The following is a 26,089-nucleotide window of genomic DNA, read 5'->3' as shown; positions in this document are numbered from 1 at the left end:
TGTTGACCCTGTTGACCCTACGTGTAAACATTTGCAGGCTCAAACGAAACACAGACGTGGCTAGCCAACTATTTTCAAAATGTACGTGAAAGTCAAAGACAGTCTGCACGAACCGTTAGTATTCACTTCACTTTATTCAATTCACTAAATCTCTGTAAAACTGACGTTATTGTTGTCACGCATTCTTATTCCATCATTCCAGGACCACTTGCACTCCCACTGCACTACAGTGTCTAGATACAGACATACATCAAGAGCAAAATATGCACAAATGTGCAAATAACACAGTGGAACAGTGATGTGCAGGAGGGCATTTCAGAGCAACTTTTCCTGGTTCAGTGAGGAGGAAGGTGATAAAGTGGGCCCATTAAGGACATGATCAAAATGAACTGAGGAGTGAATCACCAGGATGCCAGGGTCTAAATTTAGTGGCAACAGCATGAATCTATCCCATCGGGTGTCAAAATTACAGATCGATGGTGGCGCTGATGTGAATGCATAGAGCCCCTTTATACTCCATATGTTTATATGGTATAGATGCTTCAGTGAAATGAGGTTGACTTCAGCTTACTTCAGCACCCCGCAGATCAACTCACCAGGTTCCTTAATCTCCCAACCCAATGGAAAGTACATTTGATATGACAGGACATTTGCAACATGAAGGTGCAGCTGGAAAGAAACAGTCAGTAAAAGGTGGTGAGTCCTGGCTATGTGTACCAAGTTAAGTGGGTGGTATTCAGTGTTGTCACAAATGTTCTGTCATTGTTCGTGTTCATTCCTGTCCTGCTGAGAGAGTGTTATTCTACACCCTGCAATGTGCGAGTCTGTCTTACAGGATGGATGAGAAGTGTAACAGTTAGGGTGATGCAAGTGGGAGTTTTCCTGTGAGGACGGACTGTACATGAAAAAAATTCAGAGGAAGGCAAAATATGTAGACTAAACATCGGTTATAATAGAGCTTGGCTGTGCAGATTTTGGAAAGGAAATCTGACACAACGCACAAATAAAACAAAAGCGAAAAGTAGAAACAAACAATAACCAAAGAAAACACAATTAAATTGTGTTAAATTCTCTCTACAACTCTGCAGCTAAACACTGTAAATCAAAACAACTCGACAAGTTATTCACCTTCCTTGACCCTCACAGGTTTCCTAGCAAGCATTAGTAGGAATTATAATACTGTATAAATCTGTAATATTTCTTAATCCAGCCAGGTATGTGTGTACGCATGTGTGTGAAAGGGAACTCCCTCTCCCAGCCTAAGCTTTTCTAATCTGTTTGTGTGCTTCCTCAAACACTGTCGTCATCACGGCAATCCTAATCACAATCATCGTCACGCGCAACTCCCCCCTGAGATGAACATGGACATCATCATGCTTTCCTGCTAATAAGAGGTAATTCCCATAACGTTAGTGTTGCGTTTGATTTCCACAAGGGAGGCGGTTGAACTAAAAACAGCTGACAGAGTCTGAACCAGATGACCCCCCCCCCAACACACACACACTCCTCCAAACACAAACACACCCAGACAGCAACGCATAAACCTTTCAGTCTTAGTGTATGTTGAAGAAAATCCGAGGGCTAGGCCTCTACACTGTTTTCCTTGAAACACTATTCTCCATCTTTTTGTTTCATTACAACTGTTTGTTTTTGAGCTGTGGTGGGAGTATAAAACAAGCTGCTCAGAGAGCTGCTTTGTTCCTGCAGGAAAGGGCCTGGGCATGATAACATCTGCTGGCTAACTGCAGGTTTTGTTTGGGTCAAATATTGACGTACACGGCCGCACAGCGGCACTGAGTAATGATATTTTCTATTTCTTTGTGTTTTGCTACTAAATTAGCAGTGACATTTGAATGTCAGGAAAATTAGAAAGAACATTTGATACCTGTTTGTATCAACAATTTTTTACTATATAGTTGAAAGGATCTTGAGTATTATGGTGGTCATTAGGGATGCAACAAACAGTCATAATGGATAAATCGGTTAACTATTTTTCCGATTAAGTCTAAAATGTCGTAACATTCGGATTGCACATTTTGTCCAGTCTAAAACCAAATACACTCAATTTACAAAAGCATAAAACATAAACTTAAGCAAACATATCAGACCTGTTAGGCTTGATTAATCAACTAATCGTTCCAGTACAACTTTCAATTGAGATTGACTTACTTTTCATTTTACATTTAACAAACATCTGCAGACCTGGCTCCCTTAGCCCCAGCTTTAGTTTGTAACACTTCTATTTTTGATTTACGCTGTGCTCATATAAGTACTTGCAGCGATCCCCTCGTCTCCAATATGTCTGGCTGCCACGCTGTATTCTTATTGATCTGTCCATCTTCTAGCATCTGTCCCGGAGATGAACACAAGATTGAATGCCCTATCTAGCGGCTGCTGTGTGGACAGCGCCAAGAGACAGCACAGGCTGAGATGAATAAAATTGAAATTAAATGGATGTTTAAAATGAATGTGATGTCAAAGATGCCTGCGGGCTTGTCAGCTCTTGTATGTGTTTCATGTGTATTCCAGTGAGCAAGTTATGTAACTATGGTGACACAACTGCATAGTTGTACAGTGCACATTGTTCCTTTCTGTCTTATTGCTCAGTATTTTTTGATCATCATTAATCAAGCGTCTGTTATAGTGGACAGCTGAAAACGCCAAACTAGACTGCCCTGAATAAAGACAGCGATTTGTGCCCATCAATGCAAAGGCACAAATGAGACATATTTTTATCAAATCATTTATTATATTATTTTAAAATGCTGAAATAAATCCATCCTCAACTAGATAAATGAGGAAATATGCACAAAGGTTCATCCATTTAAATTTTCTGGGTGAGACAAAAAATCTGATATGGCTAATTATTTTAATGATGCTAATAGATCTAAACTGTTGGCCTGTTATTGTCTGCCAATGTGAGTGTGTTTTTGGCTTTGAGATGCTGTAATGACCAATGACAACAATATCTCCAGACATTGCTCATTCTGCGCAGCATCTCATCAGACCTGAGGGGTATGTTTGGTGTTCTGGACGGAGAATGTGTGCGTGAGTGGGTTTGTTCAAAAACACATGAGGTGTTTCTGTATAACACATACAAGAAAGTAAGCGGATCCACTGTAAATAAGTGGCAGAATAATGCAATAAGAAATCCAAGAGCAGCAATGTCTGAAAGAGAAATTGGATTATGAAGCAAGCGGAAGGCTGGGAAAAGGAGAACAACCCAGCTTGGGCACGAAGAGTCTGAAGATTGCCAGAACTGACTGACTCAGTGTGTGTGCTCAGACAAACACACACTAACAGCAAGATGTCCTACACAACAGGTGTGAAATAATGAACTGATCATTTAGCAATTCAAAAGAGGGGCTAATTGAAATTCCTCTAACAGAGAGAGAAGGTGAAACAGTGAAGTCTTTGTGAGCAACAGCAGTGCGTGCTATCCTCTATGCAGATTAAACTGAGAGTCTCAAACATATCAGTAAGAACAAGTCTGTCATGCTTCAAGTAACTTCATAATCAATTTAACACTGCAGTGCCTCGTGGGAAAGCTGGAGTAACAACGGATTCCAGTGAATTCTCACTATCACAGCTCTTATTCACACACTGCAGAATATTAACGAAACTGATGAAGAGACAGTAATAAGTCCTAGTAATAAAATCCTTTTTTTCAGCTGTGTGGGTCACAGGATCTGCTATAATCACACAGGATTAGTCATTAGTCATAGATCAGACCGAGCTGTCGGCACCGTAGCCTACACAGCTGTTGGACTGATTGTATGACTGAAAGTGGTTTTGCACTGCCTTGACATTATGCTAAGTTTTGCATCCCAAGTGCAAACAGATAGATCTAGGGATACAACTAACAATCATTTAGAATTACTGATTAGTCTGAAAATAGAGTTTTGGTTTTATAAAGTTGCACTAATCAAGATTTTTATATTGACAAGGGGTCAACTACTATGTGTAATGGCATAAATCTGCAATTCCTCTCAACTCTACAGATGAAGTTTCAGTTTCATCTTTAAGTTAATTGTTTTGGGTTTATGGTTCGTAACGTTACTATTTTGGTTCACTCTCAACACTCTCATCAACTTAATTTCTAGCCACAGCAGGCAGCTGTTTTTTAAAGGTCTGATAAACCAACTTTAGACTACTAATTAAGTTAGCAACCAGCTGGTGAGCTTAGTTGTGAAGCTAAAGGCCAAAATACTTCCATGAAGAGTTGGTAGAGACTAAAACAAAGCCATAAGGAGAGTGAATATTGGAGTTACTATACGTGTCAGATGGCCAGAAACACAACTGCAAAAGAATACTAATGCTGCACCGTGTCTGCTGGATGTCTAAATAGGCAACTGTTTTCCAACCCTAGATTTCATAAACTTTTAATGTGATAATAACCCAATGGTGTGTTTGCTGCTTGTTCTTCTGCGACAGACAATCAATTGATACTTCTTTGATGAATAAATCATTTCAAGGGCATAGGATTTAGTAGGGACAGTGGGGACATGTCCCTGCCAATATCCAGCTACTACTGAATCATCTCTAGCAATAATTTTGATTAAATCAAGATCAAATATAACACTGTTGCCCATCACAAACAGCTCTTGTCCTCTACTGCGAGTCTAAAGTGTTTATAAAATGTATAAACGCAAGCTGGAGTATGCGTGAGTTACTATAATTATGGGGATGTTCTGCGTCTCTGTCGCTCTGAAACTTTACGACAACATGAGGACAACATGAAATATCAGCCATTGAATCATTTTATCACATGTTATGACAATTCACAGTAATGCCTGACCAGCGCCAAAAATATAGAATTACTATTTAAGAACTTTGTGTTTTAGACTGACACAATTTCAACACACAAAAAAAAAGAAAACAGTTTAATTTTGTGCAACTTAAAATGTGAACTTCTGTATGTGCAGTTACAGTATTTTGTTGTGTGAGCAAGGATTTTGGCAAGGTGGAGGTGAACACAGAGCAGCAGAACTTTTATCCTTTAAAGAGCTTTTTATCCCCACTCATAAGTCTTCTTTCACACAAAACAGCCTGGTTTCCGTGACAGAATACACTCGAAGAAAAAGTGTGAAGAAGAGAGGAGTGTTAGACTGTGTGGTCCTATCAGGGGAGTGAGTGGAAAGCACCCTTAATATGGCTGAGTACATCAGCATAACCCTGTGGAGTAGGCTGGCAGAGATTGATGCTGCAGGTGAGCAGTGGCTCTGTATTCCACACATACACACACACTCAGTACTGGTGGCCCTCTGAGACAGAAGTGAGTGATGACTTTGTCTCCTCAAAACTGACAGCGGGTCTCTGCTGTCACCAAAAGGCCCATTTTAAAAGCTTTGCCTCAGTCCCAACAACTTGGAGTGATAGAAAGCAATCTAAAGTTTGGCTGAGATTGACTCAGTCACACTGCTCAATCACTGACAATATGCAGTGGGAGAAAGCCTCAAAGAAATTAATTATATAACAATGCATTGTGTCTTGTTATCTTACTGACAAAATGTGGTACGTCTTAGGTAGCCACCTTTGGGGCCACTGAGAAAGAGAAAGGAAGAGAAGGGACGTTGCGAGAGTGAAACTTGATAGTAACGGTGGCATTCAGATTCAGCGGCACGCAGCTCCCTTAAACTTTGCTAGATTTTTGTTTTAATTTCTTATTTTTTCCACCACTATTACTGAAATATTTAGGATTAGGATTACCTATGACAAAAATACACACATCCAAATCGGAAAAGGAAGTGCAGGGACAGCACTGAGCGCAGCGGACCCTGAGACGATCACTGCTCACGGCATCTCCCGTCCAGACAACCACACCAGCTGGACCAAACATCACCATAAGCAGTATGATCGAACCAGGAAGAGAACAAAGCAAGTGGGGACACGAGCTAAGCTAAGCTAGGTTGGACCTAAGGCTATTCCACTACCCAGCCTAATCCTGGCTAATGTCTGGTCGCAGGAAAATAAAATGGATGAAATAAGACTCAGTCTACATTACATTACATTCATTATTCATTTAGCTGACGCTTTTATTCAAAGCGAATTACAATTGCTATACATGTCAGAGGTCGCACGCCTCTGGAGCAACTAGGGGTTGAGTGTCTTGCTCACGGACACAATGGTGGATGGGTCACAGTGGGTGAGTCTAACTCAACAACAATCAGAGACTGCTCCTCATCTTCACTGAGATCTGGCTGCACCTTCCCCTGTCCTCATTTTGGTCCATCAAACCATATTTCCATGCTTCTCCTGCCTACTTACATCCAGCTGATTAAAAGGGTCACACCAACAGTAATAACAGTCAAAGTGTAGACAAACGAGGCTTCAGCAGCTCTACAGGCTTGTTTTGAGACAAAGCATATGGTCAGAGAGGCTGCAAGCCAGGAGAACCACATCAACTTTAAGTAAATATACATCATCAGTGACATCATACATCAGCAAATGTGTTGATGAGGTGGTGATCACTAAGACAATAAAATCATTCCCCAACCAGAAAGCCTGGATAAATGGATTAAGGAGGCAAAGAGAGAGACATAAGCAGAAACTGGAGCGAGACCTCAACACCAGCAACACCAAAGATATGTGGCAGGCCATCAAAAACATCACATGCTACAAAAGGAATGTCCCCATCACGTGTGAGGCTACATTACCAGATGAGCTAAACATATTTTATTCTCAGTTTGATCTCCGTAACGAAAAGTCAACTGTAAAGTCTACACCACCTCCAGAGGACCGGCCACTGTCGATATCCACAGCAGATGTGAGAAGAGTCCTGCCAAGAGTGACGAGTAAAGCTGCTGGGCCTGATAACATCCCTGGCCGTGTACTTGAAAAAAGTCTGCAGTGTCTAATCTGAAAGACCATTCTGAAGTGCTTTGTGAAATTGGTTCTCCAGCGCATAAAGAAAGAACAACATCCTAATCAGTCTGGACCCTCACCAACAGATCCACAGAGGATGCCATCTCCACTGCCCTCCAATCACTACCCACAGGTGAATAAAACCGCTCAGAAGATACAGTAATTGATGACGGTCTACCAAGGAGAGATGCCTGCACAGAGCCCTACAATACTATATGACAATACCCACCCTGGCCACAGCCTCTTTCCCCTGCTGCTGTCTGGCAAGAGATACAGAAGTATCTGCTGTCACACAGATTCCAGAGCAGCTTCTTCCTTCATGCTGTAAGACCCCATAATTCATCTTCATCATTGCACCTTGTAAAATTGCTTTATTTCTATGACTTGTTATTTAACCACCCATCTACTGTAGATCATTTTTGTGTATAATGTTTGTTTTGTGAGTAGCATAAAGGGAACGACAACTTAATCTTGTTAAACAACTCTGTGTAAAATGATGAATAAATCTACCTTGAACCTTGTACCTAAACACCTTGCCTAAAGAAAACAATCACAAAAACACACCAAAATGACACGATTAAACAATGTATTATTTAATGACTATACACACCCTCCAACATTTAGGAGAAGTGTTGCAGCAATGCATTTCCAATCCCTGTTTTCTAAATATAGCCTCATCTATCCCCTCCGCCTGGTCTCTTAGGCGCTGGATTCACTTAATTGGATTACTACACACACTTTTCATTTCCTTTCTGGTTAGTGTTTAATGAAGTTTAGACAATCATACATCTCGATTTATTCATTGTGGTGCTGAAGGCAACACCCGGCACGTGTAAAAGTATAGGATGAAAACAGCTTGTCATTTATTACATAATTCCTGGGAGTCTACATTAGTGGTTATGTATGCAGGCTAAAAGCAGAGTGAAAGAGAGAGAAAGAGACAGAGAGAGAGAGAGAGAGAGAGAGAGAGAGAGAGAGAGAGAAAGAGAAAGAGACAGAGAGAGAGAGAGAGAGAGAGAGAGAGAGAGAGACAGAGAGAGAGAGAGAGAGAGAGAGAGAGTGTGCATTTGTCAGTAATGTTCCTCCATGACCTCATTACACTCTGGAGTGAGATACATGTGGAATTTTAAAAAAGAAAAGCCCAAATAAATCCAACAGAAACAGTGTGAACAGTGTGTTCATGCCTGGGTGAGTTCACATGTGAATGCATATATTTATTTTTTTGTGACTCGGTATCTAGACCCATATCTTTGTGTATGAGCTCTATTCTCTCAGAGCTACCCTGTTGGTACACCACACGTCTGACACAGAAAGAAGGGGACCGGTCCATTATCAAGGTACAATGAATAATACAGATCCTCCTGAAAGCTCCTCTGGACTCATACACCCTCACATACACTATGATGGTGCATAGCTTTACTGTGTGGAGAAAGAAAGGGGGAAAAATCCCTGCCTGAGGTTTAAATGAAGTCTGACAGGCTCATCTCCCATTTTCAGAGACTAATGCTCAACTCTGACAACCATGACAGCCCTGAATTGTTGTTGCAACACTGTCACTAGATTTTCTACATCCATCCAATTCAGCAACACAATACATTCAAGCAGGCTGTGAAGTACATCTTAGTCAGATTTCTGTCAAATTAATAAAGGAATTACAGCAACAAGGGAAGACTGTATCTCAGCAAATGCATGTTATGTAACAACACATTTCTCTCTCCTTCTCTTTTCTGTTCCTTTGACATTTGTGATAGCATTAACTATTATTTGTTTATGAATTATAATTATAGCTACAAGAGAGTGAATTAAATTCAAGTTATTAAGTAATTAAATTGAGTGCAGGTTATACACAAAGTTTCAAGGTATGATGTCTACTGATTAAAACAGTGACTTAGCAATTACAAGTTCACTCATCTATACTTTCCACTACACTGCCTGCATCTCAGTTTATGTTATGTATACAGTCAGACTGTGTGTGCATGATAATCTATATCAGTGTGTGTGAAGAGGAAAGAAAAGAACAAGGATGTTTTGCTATGTTTCTGTTTACAATGTGTTCATGGATTATTAATATTTGACATGCATCCTGATTGAAAGACCAGCCCACTTGTGTATGTGTGTGTATGTGTGTGGGTGTGTGAAAGAGAGAGTGTAGCTGGGTGGACACGCTTATGTGCGTATTAATTTTTGCATAGAGTTCATCTGCTTCATCTGCTGCTGCTCTGCATTTATTCTTCTGTTCTATTTACTTCTACACAGCTCTCTTTCAATGTGTCTGCTGAAAAGGCCAGTAAATGGCCCTCTATTTGTTTAAGTCAAAAACATCTACTTAATTTATTACATGACGTTGAATTCAACACTAAAATCTCATCCTCTGCAATATGAGCAGATGTATCAGCTGAATCAATGGTCGCTATTGATGAGAACAATTTGTGCCACATAGTGTAGATTGCACAGACATCCTATCTAGAGCTCATATTTCCCACCCTCCTGCCTTCACATGCATCATCCACCAGAGAGACACAATAGAGAAAAGAATAAAACAAAGCACAAAGAATACCCACAGGCCCAGGGCTATTTGTGACTAAAAAGAATACAAAAAATGGTTAAAACTGTAGTGAAATGCAGCAAGTGTAGCATATGTGTACGTGTATTGTCACACCACATAATAGAAGAATACCAAAGAAAAACAGTTGACAAACAGGTCTGATAGACGACAATACAACTACCCCTACCTGTGGTCGAATGGGTTTAATATAGTTTGCCAGATTAGCATGAAATACTCAAACCACTGGAAAAACTTTGTTGGGAAAATGAGCCTTGTTCATATCCCAACAGGCCACTATGATGACATCACTGACTCCTCTGTGTCCCTCCCAGTTCATTAATGTAGCTGTGAGACAACTATTCCCATAAGATACCCAGCCTAAGTATGACTAATCAAAACAAGACAGCAGAGAAACCCAGCAACACGGCACTTTTATCAAGATCTACTTTTGTATCTTGGAAAGAAGTCTCCATCTCAGTGTCACAATATGTCTGTACTATTTCTGACTAGCCCTCCTATTTATGGATCAAGTTTAGTTTGGGAGAAAATGACAGGAAACGTCTGGCCCATTTAACAATAAATTTCCCCAAATACATCTGAGCTGAGCTGGAGAAAAAGTACTCTGGGCTGGGCTAGACTAGGCTAGGTTAACCTTCAGGGAGCTCTAACCGTACAACAAAAACAACACATGCCAGCGTGTTGAATGTATATGCAATGAATACATAAAATGAATGTCAAATCACATTTGATGTATTTTTAATCTCATGTACATACTCCTTTATGTGCACAGCAAAGCAACTGCAGTAAACCTATAAACAGGCAAAAAAAAATAGACAAAAAGTAAACAAAGCCACCTAAACCATGACCACTATCAATACTCACCATATCCAGGAGTGCCTTCTAAAAGGAAAATGGCTGAGGTGCATCATGGACCTGTCACTGGGAACACCTGGACATTGTCCAGGTTTCATACCGAAGCAGTGTCAGGATTGATCCCCCTGCCTCTTAACCTTTCACCCTTTGAGTCCCTCTGTCTAACTAGCTATCTATCTACAGACACTAGCAGACAGTATCTGCAGGCCCCGGCACAATACGTAGTGTCCCATACTGCAGTCCACTGCTGTGATGCGTCCATTTATACCAGTATACCGGTAAAGACTCCCTTATGAACTTCCAACCTCACTGGTTTGGTCCTAGTGCATCACTGCAAAAAATGGCTAGCTTACATCCAACAAGGCAATCTTAAAAATCTAACTACATAGCACCATAAAATCCATTGAGTTCAAGAAGAAAAAATAAAAATCCCAATAAATGTGACAGTAAAAAAAGAAGCGTGAACTGGAAGCAGACTTATGCCCAGTGTGAACTATGTCTTTCAACGAGTCTCAGCAGTATAAGCTCACAGGCGACCACCCGGCAGGACCAGCTAAGCTCTCCGGCCGCAGCTCTTTTTTCCGTGGGATTCTTCCGGCAAAGGCTTGGAAATTACTGTCCCACATCCACATGGTGAACCAGTTCAGGGACTCATTCCTCCGGAAAACATTCCTTTTCCTGACAGCCAACAACGCCGGCTGGAAAGGCAGCGGTAGTCACACCAGCATGACAGAGCATGTTACACACAGAGTCACTCACACACTCACATTCGCTTTCATCTCTCAGCTTTGCCCTCTTTGTCTCTCTTACTTTGCGTCTCCCTCTGTGTTCTGCCCTTTCACAACCTCACAGGGAGGGACATGAGGAAACGGAGAGGAAAAAAAACAAAAAAAACAAGAGTGAAACGTCTCTTCAGTATCTCCCCTTCTCTCTGTCTCGCTCTCTCTTGTCTCTCTCCTCCTCCTTCCTGGCTCCAGTCAGTGGGATGTCCTGACCCTGTGTGCCTGCTCCTTCAGTATCCAGTCAGCTAAACCTATTGATCCTCTTACAACATGCTGCTCCACTTCATTCACAGAGGAACAAGTCTGCACATGTACAATTTGCATATGAGCAGGAGTTCATACACTCACACAGAAAGTCTCTGCTGTATAAAGTAATATGGACAAAGTGTTGACAGAAGTTATTCCCCTCATTTCCTCCCCTTAAATCCACCTTCCACTCTACTTTTCTTTTCTGAAGTAATGTGTTTGTCTCTGTTATAGCCCTCCTTCGTCATAACAACGCAAGCACTGAGTTACTGTTTTTGTTTTTGCTACTATAAGCACACCCTGTGTCTGTCTCTAGTGTCTGCATGCATGCCAGTGAACCATGAAATTTCAAACCGCACAGCAAATGCCACCTTATTTTTCTGTGTGTGTGTGTGTGTGTGTGTGTGACATATAGTTTGTGCTGCGAAAGCATGCAGGGGGGCTTTCAAGGCATATTTGTTTCAAGAAACTTGTTATACAGGATGTCATTGCCCTTACTGCAGTATAACACATTCCCGTGTTCTCACACCAGCCGCTTCAGGCTCCAGATGGAGTCTGTAATCTCACCTATAAGCCAAATGGCAATCAAAAAGAGTAAATTTGATTTTTATATCTACTGAATTATGAAGGTAACAAGATAAATCACAGCAAATCTACAATTCATTGTTATTCATATTGCATGCCTATCTATGTAACAGTTTGTGTTTGCATGCACGTACATGAGTGACTTTGCGTGTCAATTGGCGCATATGTGTGCGAGTGGTGTTTGCACGGAAGTTGTGAGTCGAGGTTAGCACACTAAGGTTGTGTCTGTGTGTGTGTTTTGCATTGAAAGCCCTCGCTGTGGATAAGCTCCAGTTGCTGTGGTCTGAAAAACAGGATCCAGCACTGCTTCTTACACACATCCTGCCCAACGCACACGTCAGCAGCCTCTCAACTCCTGCCAAAAGTCAAACCACCTCGCAGCCTCTGTTAGCCTGCACCTTCAGCCACTCTTAAATAGGGTGGAACAGCGCTGAACGTTGAGGAATCTGCTTGCGGAAGACAGAAATGCAGTTCTCTGGGGGGATGTGGGTAGTTTGTGTTTGTGTGTAGAGGGGAAAGATTGACAGTTTAGGCAGAAACAGGGACACACAAATTCAAGAAAACATCTAGACTGAAGCACCTGTTATTCATTATGTACACATATGAAACTCTCCATCTGTCTCTCAGATTTAATCTTAAAACAAGACAGACATCTTGCGTACAAATGGGGCCAAGCTGGGGCCAACACTCTAATAATAGAATATACACTGTATGTCCCTGTGTGTATGTGTGTGCTATTGCATAATCTTAGTCCCTGCTTTAGGGGCTGTTGGACCATGTTCTACTCAACACTGGTGAGCTGTCACTCCTCCTGCAACCTGAAAAAGAGAGACTGGAGGAGAGAGGGGAAAAAATAAAGAGAGTGTAAAGAGACAGGGAAAGAGAGAAACGAGGTAGGGTAGAGTGAATAAAACTAAAGATCAAATGCAGCCATGCTGCAGGGACACGAAAACCTTGAGACAACGATATGTGGCTGACAGAAAGCTAACACAGTAACATATTACAGGCATAAAGTACTGGCACAGTATTAACCTATCATCATCTTTGACCCCATCTTGTAAGCACAACAGTGTATTTTTCATCTACAAAATATCCCATCATATTTGAATCAGCAGGCCTTCTCCATTACATTAGTGTTCCAACGTGGCTCTCTGTAACTGGGCATCAGAGGGAAAGAGGCCGGATTACACAGCGGAACAAGTGCATATCGATTTCACATGTACTGACATTTAGCAAAGTACTTTTCCTTATTTATCTGCAGATCGATGTCCAAAGAACGCAGGCTGAACAACCTCTATAGTCACATCACAGAGCTGGTCCAACAGCATGGCATGCCAGCTGGATGAAGTCCTGCTTTAGTTCCCGATGTTTTGCAAAACAAGACAGACACGATGTCACGTAACTCTTCAAGTCATACGACCTGAAGCAGAATGTAAGGTAAGCTTTGTAACAATAAAACCAATATATGAACTGTGCTGTATAATAATGCTTCATCACACTGCTGTGTAGCCAAAATTTTGCATTTAAATAGGTAAAAGTAAAGTTAAAACCACACCAGTACAGGGATTTGGGGGTGAAGCTCCTCAAACATCATATGTTGCATTCAAATAGGAAAGCTAATCTCTCTAGAGACAGAGAGAGATAACTGGGCCCTCATGCATGCTTTGTTCCTTTGAGGTATACCAGCTGTCCATCACTCTGTGTATCGCTGTGGAAATGTCTTGGGCCCGGTCCTCCTCCTTGCCATTCACAGATGGTTGTGCAGTGGCATTTGAGCAAAGGTTAACTCATTCCCCCTTCGAATCAGATATTTGTAATTAGATTCCCACATCTAATGGGGACATGGAGGCTTCAAGAGCCATTTGTAGAATGTGAAGAATGTTTAAGTACCCAAAAAATTGCTCACTTGTGGAGAGGAGAGGGTTTTTCGACTCTTTGATTTTAGGGCAGACCAAAAGACAGAAGGGAGGGACTCAATTTATGAGGAAAACATGCAGGATTACAGCAAAGGAGCAGCTGTAGTCAGCGGTGAAACACACATGTGCAATGCAGTACATCCCCTGTGTACCATAAGTCCTGCTTCTTACCAATCAGTTATTGTAGTAGGTAAAACATAAGACTCAAGACTACAAATTCTACATACCATTTTGTGTGACAATACAATTGACAAAAACAAAAATGTATATTCCTTAAACACAACCCATAACTAACAACATATGAAGAGATCCCCACAAAACATTTCCCACAATTTGCAGTGTTTTCACTTTCCCCAAGTGCAACAGAATCTGCCCTCGTTTATAAATCCTCTCAATCAGATGGTGGGCCAGGCGGTTAAAGGCATCATGAAATACCTGGTTAAAAAAACACCATTATAAATTGTTATATCTATTTTGACTGCTTCATGAGGCTGTTCTTTTCCGAGAACAGGTCCAGATGGGAGCTTACTGAAATATCAGTGGTCCATAACCCGAGGCAATCGCCACTACAACACCATCTGGTGAGAATGGGTTTCACTAACAGTTGGTGCAATCAACTCTGCTCTTCCCTCTGATACCTTCATTATCTCATTACATCGACAGAAACATCACTTTTACTATTTAAGTGCCAATACTAAAATCAACAGGGCACGTTGCAAACGGCTCGTTGTGTACACTGTTATACACATACAACTGTAGAGCAATATGAGGGTATATACGATGCAACAGCAGAAATGTCTCCGTCACAGTTCTGGCAATGCCACGGAAGAAGACAGGGACAAGAAAACATGGAGGAACAGAAATGTGAAGAAGTGATATTGTAAATACAGAGTAGGAGGAGTTTGTAAAGAAGTAATGATGTATGGCTATTTTATACCATTTCTTTATTGAATTTTCAGAACAATTACTGCATTGTGATATATACTGTTACTACAGTATATAATTACATATACTGTGATCACCTACACCTAAATACTGTGATTTTGTTACTGGAAAAGTGCCAATAGCCACTGTACTAACATTACACTGTTATAAGACTGCATTGGCTATCCTTATCAGGTGCTTAATAGGGGGAATGATAATTTTAGGGCTGTCCCCGACTAAGGATTTACATAGTCGAATCAGAATCATCAAGTCCTGCCTGACTGATATTCAAGTCATGTGATAGTCATGTGTGTTTTTGTGCGCAGTGATTGCAGCAGTGGGGGGGTTGGGTGGGGAGGAGGTTTTACAAACGGTAGCTCCGCTTTTATCTTGAGAAGCTGAAGAGCTTCAGTCTCTATTCATTCAACTTACATTGGTGCGGACAACTCAGCACAACACCGGTGAAGCTGGGGCTCAGTCTCTCCAGCAAGTGTTCCTCTTCCGCCACTACACACATGCACGCTACGCATACACATGCGCACCATTTTGGATTTATTCACGCACTTTAAAAACATTTATTAAAAGTTTTTTTTCCTTTTTACAGGTTTATTTACGGCATTAAACGTTGAAATGTATATTGTAATATGCTGTATATTAACTAATTGGGTAAAAACTGGTCGTTCTATGTAAAATCAGACGTTGAGCACCCAATATCGCCAAAATGGCATGATCCTCGTTTCATTGCGCAGCTTCGACTGAGATTGACAGTTGAATCAGGCTCTGCCCATCGACGCATCGAATCTTCAACTACTTGGGTTCAGCCCTAGATAATTTACTACTTGCCAAAAATAGTCCCTAAAACATAAAATTAGACTGTCTGGCAGTGGATTTTCTATTTTTTTCGATTATTTGTCACACTTTTCACAATTTTAAACAGCATAAGTTCATTGTAAAAGGTGAACTGCTGACCAGGAAAAACATCAACCTGAGAGCTGCAAACGTGAGCAGGATGTGTAGGAACGTATTGCTGCCTTTGGTATTTCCCTCTTGATGTCACAAATTGCAGAGACGTGTCCAAACAAGTTATAAACAGAGTGTAGAGTACCCGCAGATACTAGCAGTCAAATGTAAGACATCTCATTATTAGCAATAATCATACAAACACAATTAGCTGCAGTTATCAGTACAATATATTTATCACTCTAATTAGGTACATGTAGCAGACAACATACTGTAAATTTGTCTTATAATTATTGCCATTGTTTCATGTGTTTGTTTGTTTTAAAATTTTGGATATAAATTTGTTTTCAATTTCCTCCCAGTCCAGAGAGAAGTGCTCCCTTTGAGGCACATGCAGTTCTTATTCAGTGAAGCAGTTGAAATTTTGTTGAACATCAAAAGGTGTTCATGGAAACAAATGCACTAATTGGAGTCACACGCTGTATCCAAACTGACCTGTCCCCTCATCCCTAAAATGTCACAGACGTATGAATGCACAGGAATGTACAGACTGAAGCTCAGAATAATTATCAACTGTTCTGTCTATCCCCAGCATTGCACTTTTGATCTGCTGCCATCAGAGGTAAAATAGCACCAATTAGCTTCTGCATTGCACATTTCAATAAGAGCTTTGTACCCGGGCGATCAAATGACGCTCACCCCGTAGGGTCGTAAAAATTTCAATGCTCACCAGTCAGTTGGCTGTATTGAGGGCTTGTTAATGCCACCACCAATCACCATTTTGCATGATTGCCATAGTGACAAGGCTCAAAGGTGGCAGCTTTTTAGCTCTTTTGCTCAGTGACAGATGTAGCTAGCTAACAGTGGATATAATTTAATATAAAGGCAGTTTTGCCTTCGTTTGATAGTTAATGAGGAAATACAAAACAAGGTGAAAGCAAGGGGAGCAACAAGCCTGACGACATCTGATGAAGAAGGTGATTAAACTGAAAACATTTATCATAGCAGGAAAGTCACAGGTGTAAGTAATAGCATTAATAAATGCAATAATCCATTTAGCTTATCTGTTCCACGACAATACTCTTTTTCATGTTGGCTCACTGACATGGCATACTGAGCCACTTAAAAGGAACAGAGCCATCCCTTGTAAATGGTATTAATTACACCTGTGCTTTTCCTGCTGTGGTAATTCAAGATGTATGCTGTAAAAATGCCACTGAAAGGTCAAACACTCACTAAATTTGAGAAAAGTTTCTTACTCAAGAAAATGAGAAGACCTAAAATGTCTGAGCGCTGTGGGTTAAATCCTAATAAAGCATCCAAAAACTAGAAAACTAGAATTAAAAGTTGTCTAATTGCTGTAGTGGCCAATAGCATCCACAAAACTACCTCTCACAGTCACTTCTGTGACTAAGATTATTTTCAAACAAAACTATATTTGTTAAAACTGACTAGATGGTGCTTGCTAAATTTAAAATAACATTACATGGCATTTTCTGGGCTATTAATTCCCCTGGCACGTACTAAGCCAATGATTGTTTCTACACAAGGACACCAGTGTAATTAGTTTCATGTGATAATTTGTTTTGGCTCTAATTGCCTGTTGTATCTATTATGGTTCCCTCCAGTGAGACCATTTCTCTCAGGTTGCTAAAGAGGGAGAAAAGAGACAAGATACATATTGCTCACAGATGTGTTGAAAAAGACCCATGCTTGCCTATAGTGTATACTGCTGTCATCCCGCTATTGCAGCTTCTTAATATCTGTAACCATGTTGTGAAGATCTACAGTTTTATCCCACTTGCACCCCTTAAATATCTGTATCCATTCCATCCAATGCTCTCTGCACCCTCCATTCCCAGCCATGGTATCAGCTCTGTTGCTCAACCCCTCCAAAAATAGACTTTTCCTGCATTGCACCAACGTTGTGTCACTGTTGCAGCCAAGGCGCTCCACTGGCTTCCCTTGCACTGGCTGACTAGTCTGAGTCTTAATCACAGCACTGGATGGACTAAGTGTCTATCTGGGTGTGATTAGTTATTCCCCTGAGGGATGCTATGACCCAATGATGACCTCCACTGTTAGGCTAATTACTGTAGGCTCAGGGGAAAACACATGTCTGTGGTTACACTGACTGAATGAAGAATAATAATCTGACTTAGATCCTGTCCAGTGTAGTTTGTTTTAAGCAGTGCATCTAATTTTTTTTATCAGTATGTTTTGTCCAGCTATTTATTGGGTTTTGCTTTTTATGTGAAACTGAGGCTTACTGGAATTTCTCAGCTTCCCTGTCTCTTCTGTTTTACCAAGTAAACATATTTAATTTCGCATAACAGCAAATGCATTCTCTAAATATTTTAACAGCTTTAAATTTACAAGACAGGCAACCAAAGATTGATTTTGAGAGACATCGTATCAGATGTCTGATGCCTTTTACACTTAGCTGCTTTTACCCATCCTGTGTTTGAGATTTCACTTGTTTAGAACACGTGTGTCAGTCAGTCAAAAAGGCAAATTATACTGTTATCATTTATAAAGCATGCATGCAACGCAAACTGTTAGACATTTGTATTTTATCATGGCATTTGGAAAAAAAAAATGTAGACCAGAAATAGACAAATTGTTTGCACAAGGCTCCTGGCGCTAGACAAAAAGTCTGGGGATCACCAATGTCATAAGGATTCATCGTCTGTGAACCATGATCGTCTGTACAAAATGTTGTGAATACATCAAATTTATGTAGAGATATTTCGCAGAATAAACCTATCCAGTCATTTTTAAGATAGTTTGCCAATTAAGCCAGAAATGTCAACCTGTTGGTGGCGCTAGAGGAAATATCACCAAAGTCATTTTGGGACCACAAATATTTGTATAACATTTCATGCCTTTCCATCCAATAGTTGTTTAGATATTTCAGTCCAGACAAAAGTTATAGACCGACTGACAGATATTGCCTTCCCTAGAGCCATGCAGCTAGCGTGACTACAAGTCACAGAGACAAGGAAGAGAACCAGAAGAAGAAAATGCATTCAAGCTATTGAAATCAACCTGAAAAATTTGACTTTGAATGAACAAGAGATACTTTGAAGGAGATGTGTATAATGGAAATTCTTGTTTTTCTGTAACTGCCTTAACTTCCATGCATGGATTATGAAGAAGGAGCAGCACATAGTAAAGAGTATTGCAGGGGACTTGTGTGACATTAAACTGTTAAAGTAATTACAGGTTAGAAGGAGGCTTGCAGGCTGTAAAATGATCTTACTCTAGAAATGGCTCAGACTGTGACATTCTGTCTGCAAACTGTGGAGGAAACCACCGAACCCTGTCACACAGAACAGCACACGCCCTTCCAAATACTTGCATAATGGGCTCATATTTTAGTTTACATGCATGGTGATAAAACACAAGCAATGGGCTAAAACAGTAAAAACACACAATAAAAAATGTCACGCTTATTAAGCGTCATCTGCTGGGTTACAATGCCTCTTGGAGTATTAAAGGGGAAGAGCAGTTGTTTTTACAAATTCAGTATTATTCAAGGTGATATTTAACATGACCACTGTGAGTGCAGATATACCAATATATGACAACTAGAGAATAAAGGGAGGGAAAATTGTGCGATACAAATATGTGATACGTGAGTGACAAGCTCTTATAACATTAAAACAATGGGTTAAATTCAGTTACTTTTCTTTATAAATTTCCTCATTTAAACAGAATACAACGGAAGTGTGTAGTCCACCTAAATAGATTTGTCCTCAATCAAATGGACGTCTGTGCATTTCTGGCTTCCATTTAAAAACAATCATGCAGTTTAAAGTGCGATTGATTTAAAAGCTTTCCAAAATGATGAATTACCGTGCAACTGATCTGGAGAACTGTATTACTTAATCAGAAGTAAGCTTGTGATTAAAATGCTGTTGTGCAAATTTGCAAGTGTCACAATCTGGAGCTTGGACCATTATAAATACATTCTCAACCTGTGGCACAAATTTCCCTAATTTCCCAGTGTATCTTGACAGTGTTGAGACAAAGGAAGATGAATTCCTACTTTTTCAACGATGTTAAACTTTGTTTAAATGTCTTGTGTTTCCACCAAACATACTGGACTATTGTTTGTCTTATAACTTTGCATATTCAGTTTACTGTAACCTGTGTTACCGGTAATTTGTTACTTTCCGCATTTCATGGCGATGACAGCATTGTGTTGGCTTCTAGACCGAATGTGACAGGAAAGGCAGAGGAGCAGAGAGAGATTGCCTTGCCACCCTTGTCGGCCATCATAGCTCCCTATGACATTTAAAAGTCAAACTTTCACCCAACCTTTTATCCACACCTCACCATCACCAAACGAAACCTGTCAGCCCACTAGAAACCCCTGGCAGGAGGGTGGTGGCTTCAAGTTAGAGGCAGCCGAAGAGAGAAAACTCTGCTTAATGATTCACTCTCAAATGCAAACAGATGTTAAGTGTAGAGGAGATAGCCGTCATTAAAGCTGACTTGCCTGTGTGCCTTTCAGTTTTGCATATGTGAAGCTGAGGTTGAAAATATGCAAATGTTGATGACTGTGTGTGTAACGTGTGCTCGCATGTGTGCACAAGCATATGGATATGCTTTCCTGTACATCTGTGTGTGTTTGATGTGGTCACCGGCTCCAAGAGGCAGTCCAGTACAGACACATTAACCACAGCTCTCAAATTTTTATAACATGAGATTAAAAGAACCTACTGCTTTACTGGAAACTATAAACCATCTGGTGTATCATATTTTTTTTCAAAACAGTCAAAGAAATTTGTCTTCTGGGCAAACTGAGACAGCGGGGAGGCGGAACTGAGCAAAAGGATCCCCTACTCAACTGCAGGACCCCCGTCACTGGCAGGTATTCATCACCCTACTTAGGAGAATGCTGAAGAAAACTGAATTCAAAATATTTAATAATAAACACTTGAAACCTGGTTTCAAGCTAAAACTTGATGTATGGCTATTTTATACCATTGGATTTTAAAGTCAATACAAAGCATGTAAAATCAAAGATGCGCAGGATGTCATTGTTGCTCAGCCCTCCAGTGTTGGTTGGAGAAAATCATCATGGTCATAATTTTTATTACTTTGCACTACAGCTGGAGTGTTCGTGTGTGTGTGTGCGCGTGTGTGTCCCTCATAAGTCACAAATATTTGAGCTGCTCAGTGACTGAAATGTCCAATTTATAGGAGACAGCGATTCACAACCATGACATGAAACATGACAGTCCTGGAACTGGGCTAGAAAATTTAGGTAATGTGACGTAACTTCATACCATCAACATTTGACAGGTATTGCCAATATTGTCAATAGCTAACCTTTTCACCAAAAATGATAAAATGCAGTCAGAAATACACGCAGGTACATGCACATCTCCGACAGGAGTGTGGACTGTCAGCTGCAGGTGTGCCATTGTGTATGTGACCCTACACAGTGACTTCTACTGTGAAGGGTTCAAACAAATAGTGAGTTTACCCACAGCGATCACCAAAGTATCATGTTACAGCTATCATTAAAATTGTCTACAAAGATAATGGTTATGTCATGTTGACAAACACCTGCTCCCACTGACCGTAAAAAAGGCTGCTTCTCATCGCCCAGTTATGTACAGTGGGTCATCTGTTGTCCAAGCCTGGCCTGGCGCATACATCATCCAGTCAGCCATTGTGTAAAAGGAATGAATTGAATAGACAGATGCAGTTTAAACATTTTTGGATGAATTAAATAAATATATATTTATTCATATCAGATGAAAAAGGCATTAAGGAGAGTCATCCATAAAAATAATAGTAATCCATAAAAATTAAAAGGAAATATGAAAAGATTTCTTTCTCTCCCTCCTACTTCCTTTCCAAAACACTCTGTGTCCATTTTTCTTTATAAGAGAGGTAATAACTCCCTGGCGTATAACTGAATTCTCTTATTAAGTGACTGGTATAAAGAGAATACTCTTGTTTTCTCCAACTGTGACTCCAGCTGTATCACAGGATGCTGCAGAGAATGAGTGGGTGGGGATGGATGCATGGATACACAAATATTGAGAATACAGTTATAGTACAAGGAAGGCACAGACAAAAAGAGACAGAGAGAGTAAAGCACAGACAAAAAAGAAAACAAGAGAACAAACACAATGCTGATTGGCGCCCCTACAAGTTGCTGTCTGCTGCATTGTTGCACACATTCGAGCCCCGCATCAGCACGAAAGATCCCCTAAATCCCACCCAAACACAACTCCACAGCTCAAAAAAATGCTATACTCAGCACACACATACACAAAAACAACAAAACAGTTGAGAGGGATGAGGAGAGAAAGAGAGAGAGTGAGAGAAAGGGCAATATAGTGACAACAGCATAGTTACATAATGGACAGGATCAGCATTGGGAGCTACCAAAGGGGAGATCCTGGGCTTCTGCAAGTCGCAGAATGACGCATTGCCCTCACACGTGCGCGCACAGACACAAACACACAGACTCAATGCAGCAAATGGCACACATTCACATTTGGGTGCTCCATGCTAGAGAAGCCACTCCCACACATTTATCATAATCTAGCCGACAACAGCAGAAATGACGATACATTCATTACAACACTCCCCGTCAGCAGAAGAGCAGAAATGCAGCATGTGCAATCAATTTAATCTATGAGCCACAGAAATAGAGAATAACCGTCGTAACTCAAATATATATTTATAAGCGTCTGGTGAATTGATACGTAGTTTTAGATTCTGGTCCTAAATTGAAATTTGTACTTTTCCCAACCGAGAACCAGAAATATTCATGAAAGCTTTTTTATGCCTCTGCATGTAGCTTGAGTGATGCTGAATGGTGAGATTAGGCAAGTTTAGCTCAAGTGCTGGATTTGAACTGCTGCAGAGATGAATGGCTGGTGGTACCACCTTAGACATTCATTGAATATATAGTTGCAAATGTCACTGTCAACAAAGAAATAAGACCATGTCAGGCATACTATCTACCTACTGATTACACGTGCACATGTCAACTGTGGCTGAACATGTGTACACGTGAACACATGTATTTCAAAAAAGCTGATGCATTTGTAAATAATTTGTATGTGAGGCTCTTCCTTACTAGAATTTGCAGAAGGCTGCTGATTGCAACGGAGCCTCAGCAGTGCAAGTTGCATTAGATTATTTTTCGTCAGAAATGCATTAGTGAATTGATAATGTTGTGTTTTTATAGCCCATCTAGAGGAAGCCTGTTAAAATGATGCTAATAGCCAAATCGTTTTTTTTACCACCATCCATGTCTCTGCCTTTGTCTTGAGCAGTCCCTAAACATAAAACTGCCTCTCTGGCAATCAATCTCCTTTGGTTGCTATTTTTACAATGAGGAATGACTACAGGCACACAAACCCCCCCCCCCCACACACACACACACACGAACACACACAGAGCACAACAACCCTGGTCTGAGGCAGGATCAATTGATGAGCTACAAGGAGAGCAACCTGCATTCCTCCCATCTGGGAATGTAGAAGCAGGCTGCTGCAGAGCGCTATGCTCTAAACACAGGAAATCAATATCCTGCAAGTTAATGAGATAGACCCCCTAACCTCAGAATCTGATTAGATAAACAGATTAGCAGCAAAACACTACACCACCATTAGGTGAAAGCAGTGCAGACCCATGAGCCAGTGAGTGATAAAAATAAGATGAGATTTCATTATGTGGCTGATGCTATGTTCTGAAAGATAATAAAAAAATACTATGACTGTCTTTTAATTATTATTTATTACAATCATGTCTAATGATCACTGCTTACAGTTACGAAAGATGTACTTTTACAAATAGTCAAGTGATGCTAAAGGTTTACTAATACAACTGGGATTGAGTTTAGGCTACCATAAAAGTATACTATTCAGGCCCACAAACAATGATTACATTACCTTTTGAGGCATCTCATGCTCAGATAAAATCTTTGCTGTTGTGTTACTTACCTAGAAAAAGAAAAGAGATGGGGAGAGATAAAGGGATGGGGGGAGAGAAGGTGAGGGAGGGGGTGCAGAGAGAGACAGAAGTTATCAGGACAATCAATTGACTGCAGTGAGATGTAGTTTGTGCTTTAACAAGCATCGGGGCACAAAGTGTATGACTCCTAAAACCCCTTCTCCCCCTGATGCTTAGTGGACACACACACTCACACACACTCACACACACACACACACACACACAGAGGAGTAATGAGAAAGGCTGGGAGTGTATATCAATATACTGCAGTGGTGAGAAAACTGCTCTCTCTCTTTATCTCTCTCTCCATCCCAATGCAAGCCTATTGATCCCATAAGCTTCCCATATTCAGATCCCTTCGCATGTCTCCCCACACCCCTTTACCCTTTGTTATCTAAATGCAGAGTCTTCCTCCTTGGCAAAAACATCTGCTTTAACAGTTAATGTAACAGTAGATGTCAAAAGAACTGACGAGGGGTGATTGAGCCTACTAACAGGGAAGACAAACGTGACCATAGTGACACTCAGATTACTTCAGCTGTGTTGCAAAGCAAAGTTTTACATTTTTGCTGAGGAGTATTTTTAGAGTTTACTAGAGATGGGTGATATATTTGTTCACTTTCAGACATTTTGCCATACCATTTGAATTAATGAAAAGTAATTTCCAGAAAATGTATTATAACACTTTGATATATAAAAGTACATATACAATCATAAAGGATTTAGCATTACTGCCCACACATATGGTTTAATATTAAACTCAATATTGGTATCAAATTTTATTGTGTTTATTGTGTTGCGGTTTCATTGTGACACCGCAACACATTACTTTGTATCTACATCCATCAACTCCCTATCCATTCCCACTTGTCTTTCTTTCTCTGCTCTCTCTTGGTCAGACAGGTTGACAACACATTTAGACTCAAACGTCAAGCAGGCAGACAGAAGGCAAATGGTCGGACTCGAAGAAAATGCAGCCAAAAATCAGTACAGCTACTTTTATGATTCCAAACAATGAGATGATACAGACAGAGAAGGGAAGCCAGGAGCACAAATATGATGATAAGCAGAACCTTAATGAAAAGGGCAGACACACAGATAGGTAAAGGCATATGGAAAATGACTACCTTGCTCAACTTGCTTGCAGCCGAGAGCAACTACATTTGGTCATTAAATATACAACCAAAACTACACCTTAACTTCTACAATGTCACCATTAAAGCTAGGAGTCTTGTACATTAAAACATGGAATATGAGAATAGAATATATCCAGGGCTTTGTTATATAAAAAAAAAATGTTGGCTATAAATATGATTAACAGACTCAATCATATTACTTGACTTATACACAGATAGTTATTGTTATTAAATTGTACTTGTGTTTAATCGCAGTCTAAACATTTTAGTATCTCATAAGCCTGCATGATTGATTCTAGTGACAAATGACGCAAAAAGAAATACGTAATGGAACATCAACGACTCTTTCGTAACCACCTCAGTCCACTCTGTCAGTCATTATTCAGGAATGTCATTAAGTTGTCTTGTTCGAGGGGCAAAAAGCCTTTTAATGGAAGAGAGGAGATATCACATCATCCATCCGCAAATTGTCACTGGTGATTTTTATAGAGAGGTAGTAGGTTTATGAGCAGAAAAGACACCAGCTTTAAAGACATTAGGGATACAACGGCTCTCCGACACATACCTCAAAGTGGCATTTTATCGAAATGTGACCTCTGCGAAAGCTCCATGAATCATGAAGCCAAGCATCACTGGCCCTTTGACTGAACACATGAGGAACTCATGCATGCATTCTGTGCCAAAGGCTATAGGCTGAAAGCTACAGTGACAAAGGCCCATTCCGCTCCAGGACTTTGAGTGTAGGGGTAAAGGACAACTCTCTTCGGTTAGCTGGTTCTAATGAGACCTGTTTCCGTGGAGACTAGATTCTTGGCTGGTGATTTGTGGCATCGCATAGTCATCACCTCCAAAGCGTCTGGTACTAGAGTGAAGGACGACAGCTTGTGACTGGCAACAGCTGTGGAAAACAGGTGTGTGCTTCTCATTACAGCCATAGCAAGATAATGATGGCTTTTAATCACTAGTCCAGATAAGAGAGGGAGAGAGAGTGAAAATTCTCTTCGTTTTGTCCATGTATGTATTTTACATGTGCATAGATGGACATGTGCATAGCTGTGTCTGCATTTTTGCTCATTTCATGATGGATTTGTGTGCAGGAGATTAACTTGTTTACACATCTTTGTAAGTGTATTTCTCTGCGTGTGTGTGTGTGTGTGTGTTTGTGTAACATCAGAGTAGATGCATAACGAGAGAGCAAAATCAACAGCAGGGTCTGTGGACATGTTCCCTGTTCCCAGTAAACACACTTATGTTTTATGGTCAATTCCA

The 26,089-nt window shown here is 40.5% G+C and overlaps 1 protein-coding gene across 6 annotated transcripts in view; it reads right to left on the bottom strand.

The window, feature by feature from the left end:
* The window catches only part of pde4d (phosphodiesterase 4D, cAMP-specific), a 207,137-nt gene that overhangs the window by 49,200 nt on the left and 131,848 nt on the right, over positions 1 to 26,089 (bottom strand). The window contains exon 1 of one of the 6 annotated variants that reach the window (XM_038703075.1): positions 10,292 to 11,289. The exons of the other annotated variants lie outside the window; for them this stretch is intronic. Coding sequence (XP_038559003.1) covers positions 10,292 to 10,380 — 89 coding nt within the window. The 5' untranslated portion in view covers positions 10,381 to 11,289. Of the gene's footprint in view, positions 1 to 10,291; positions 11,290 to 26,089 lie in introns of those variants that run through there. 6 annotated transcript variants of the gene reach the window in all.

Source organism: Micropterus salmoides, unplaced genomic scaffold (assembly GCF_014851395.1).
Source record: "Micropterus salmoides isolate LMB-PRFRI ecotype aquatic unplaced genomic scaffold, ASM1485139v1 Ms_hic_scaffold_7, whole genome shotgun sequence".
Lineage (NCBI taxonomy): Eukaryota > Metazoa > Chordata > Actinopteri > Centrarchiformes > Centrarchidae > Micropterus > Micropterus salmoides.
The sequence above is the reverse complement of the archived record's forward strand: the minus strand, read 5'-3'. Positions and strand labels throughout refer to the sequence as shown.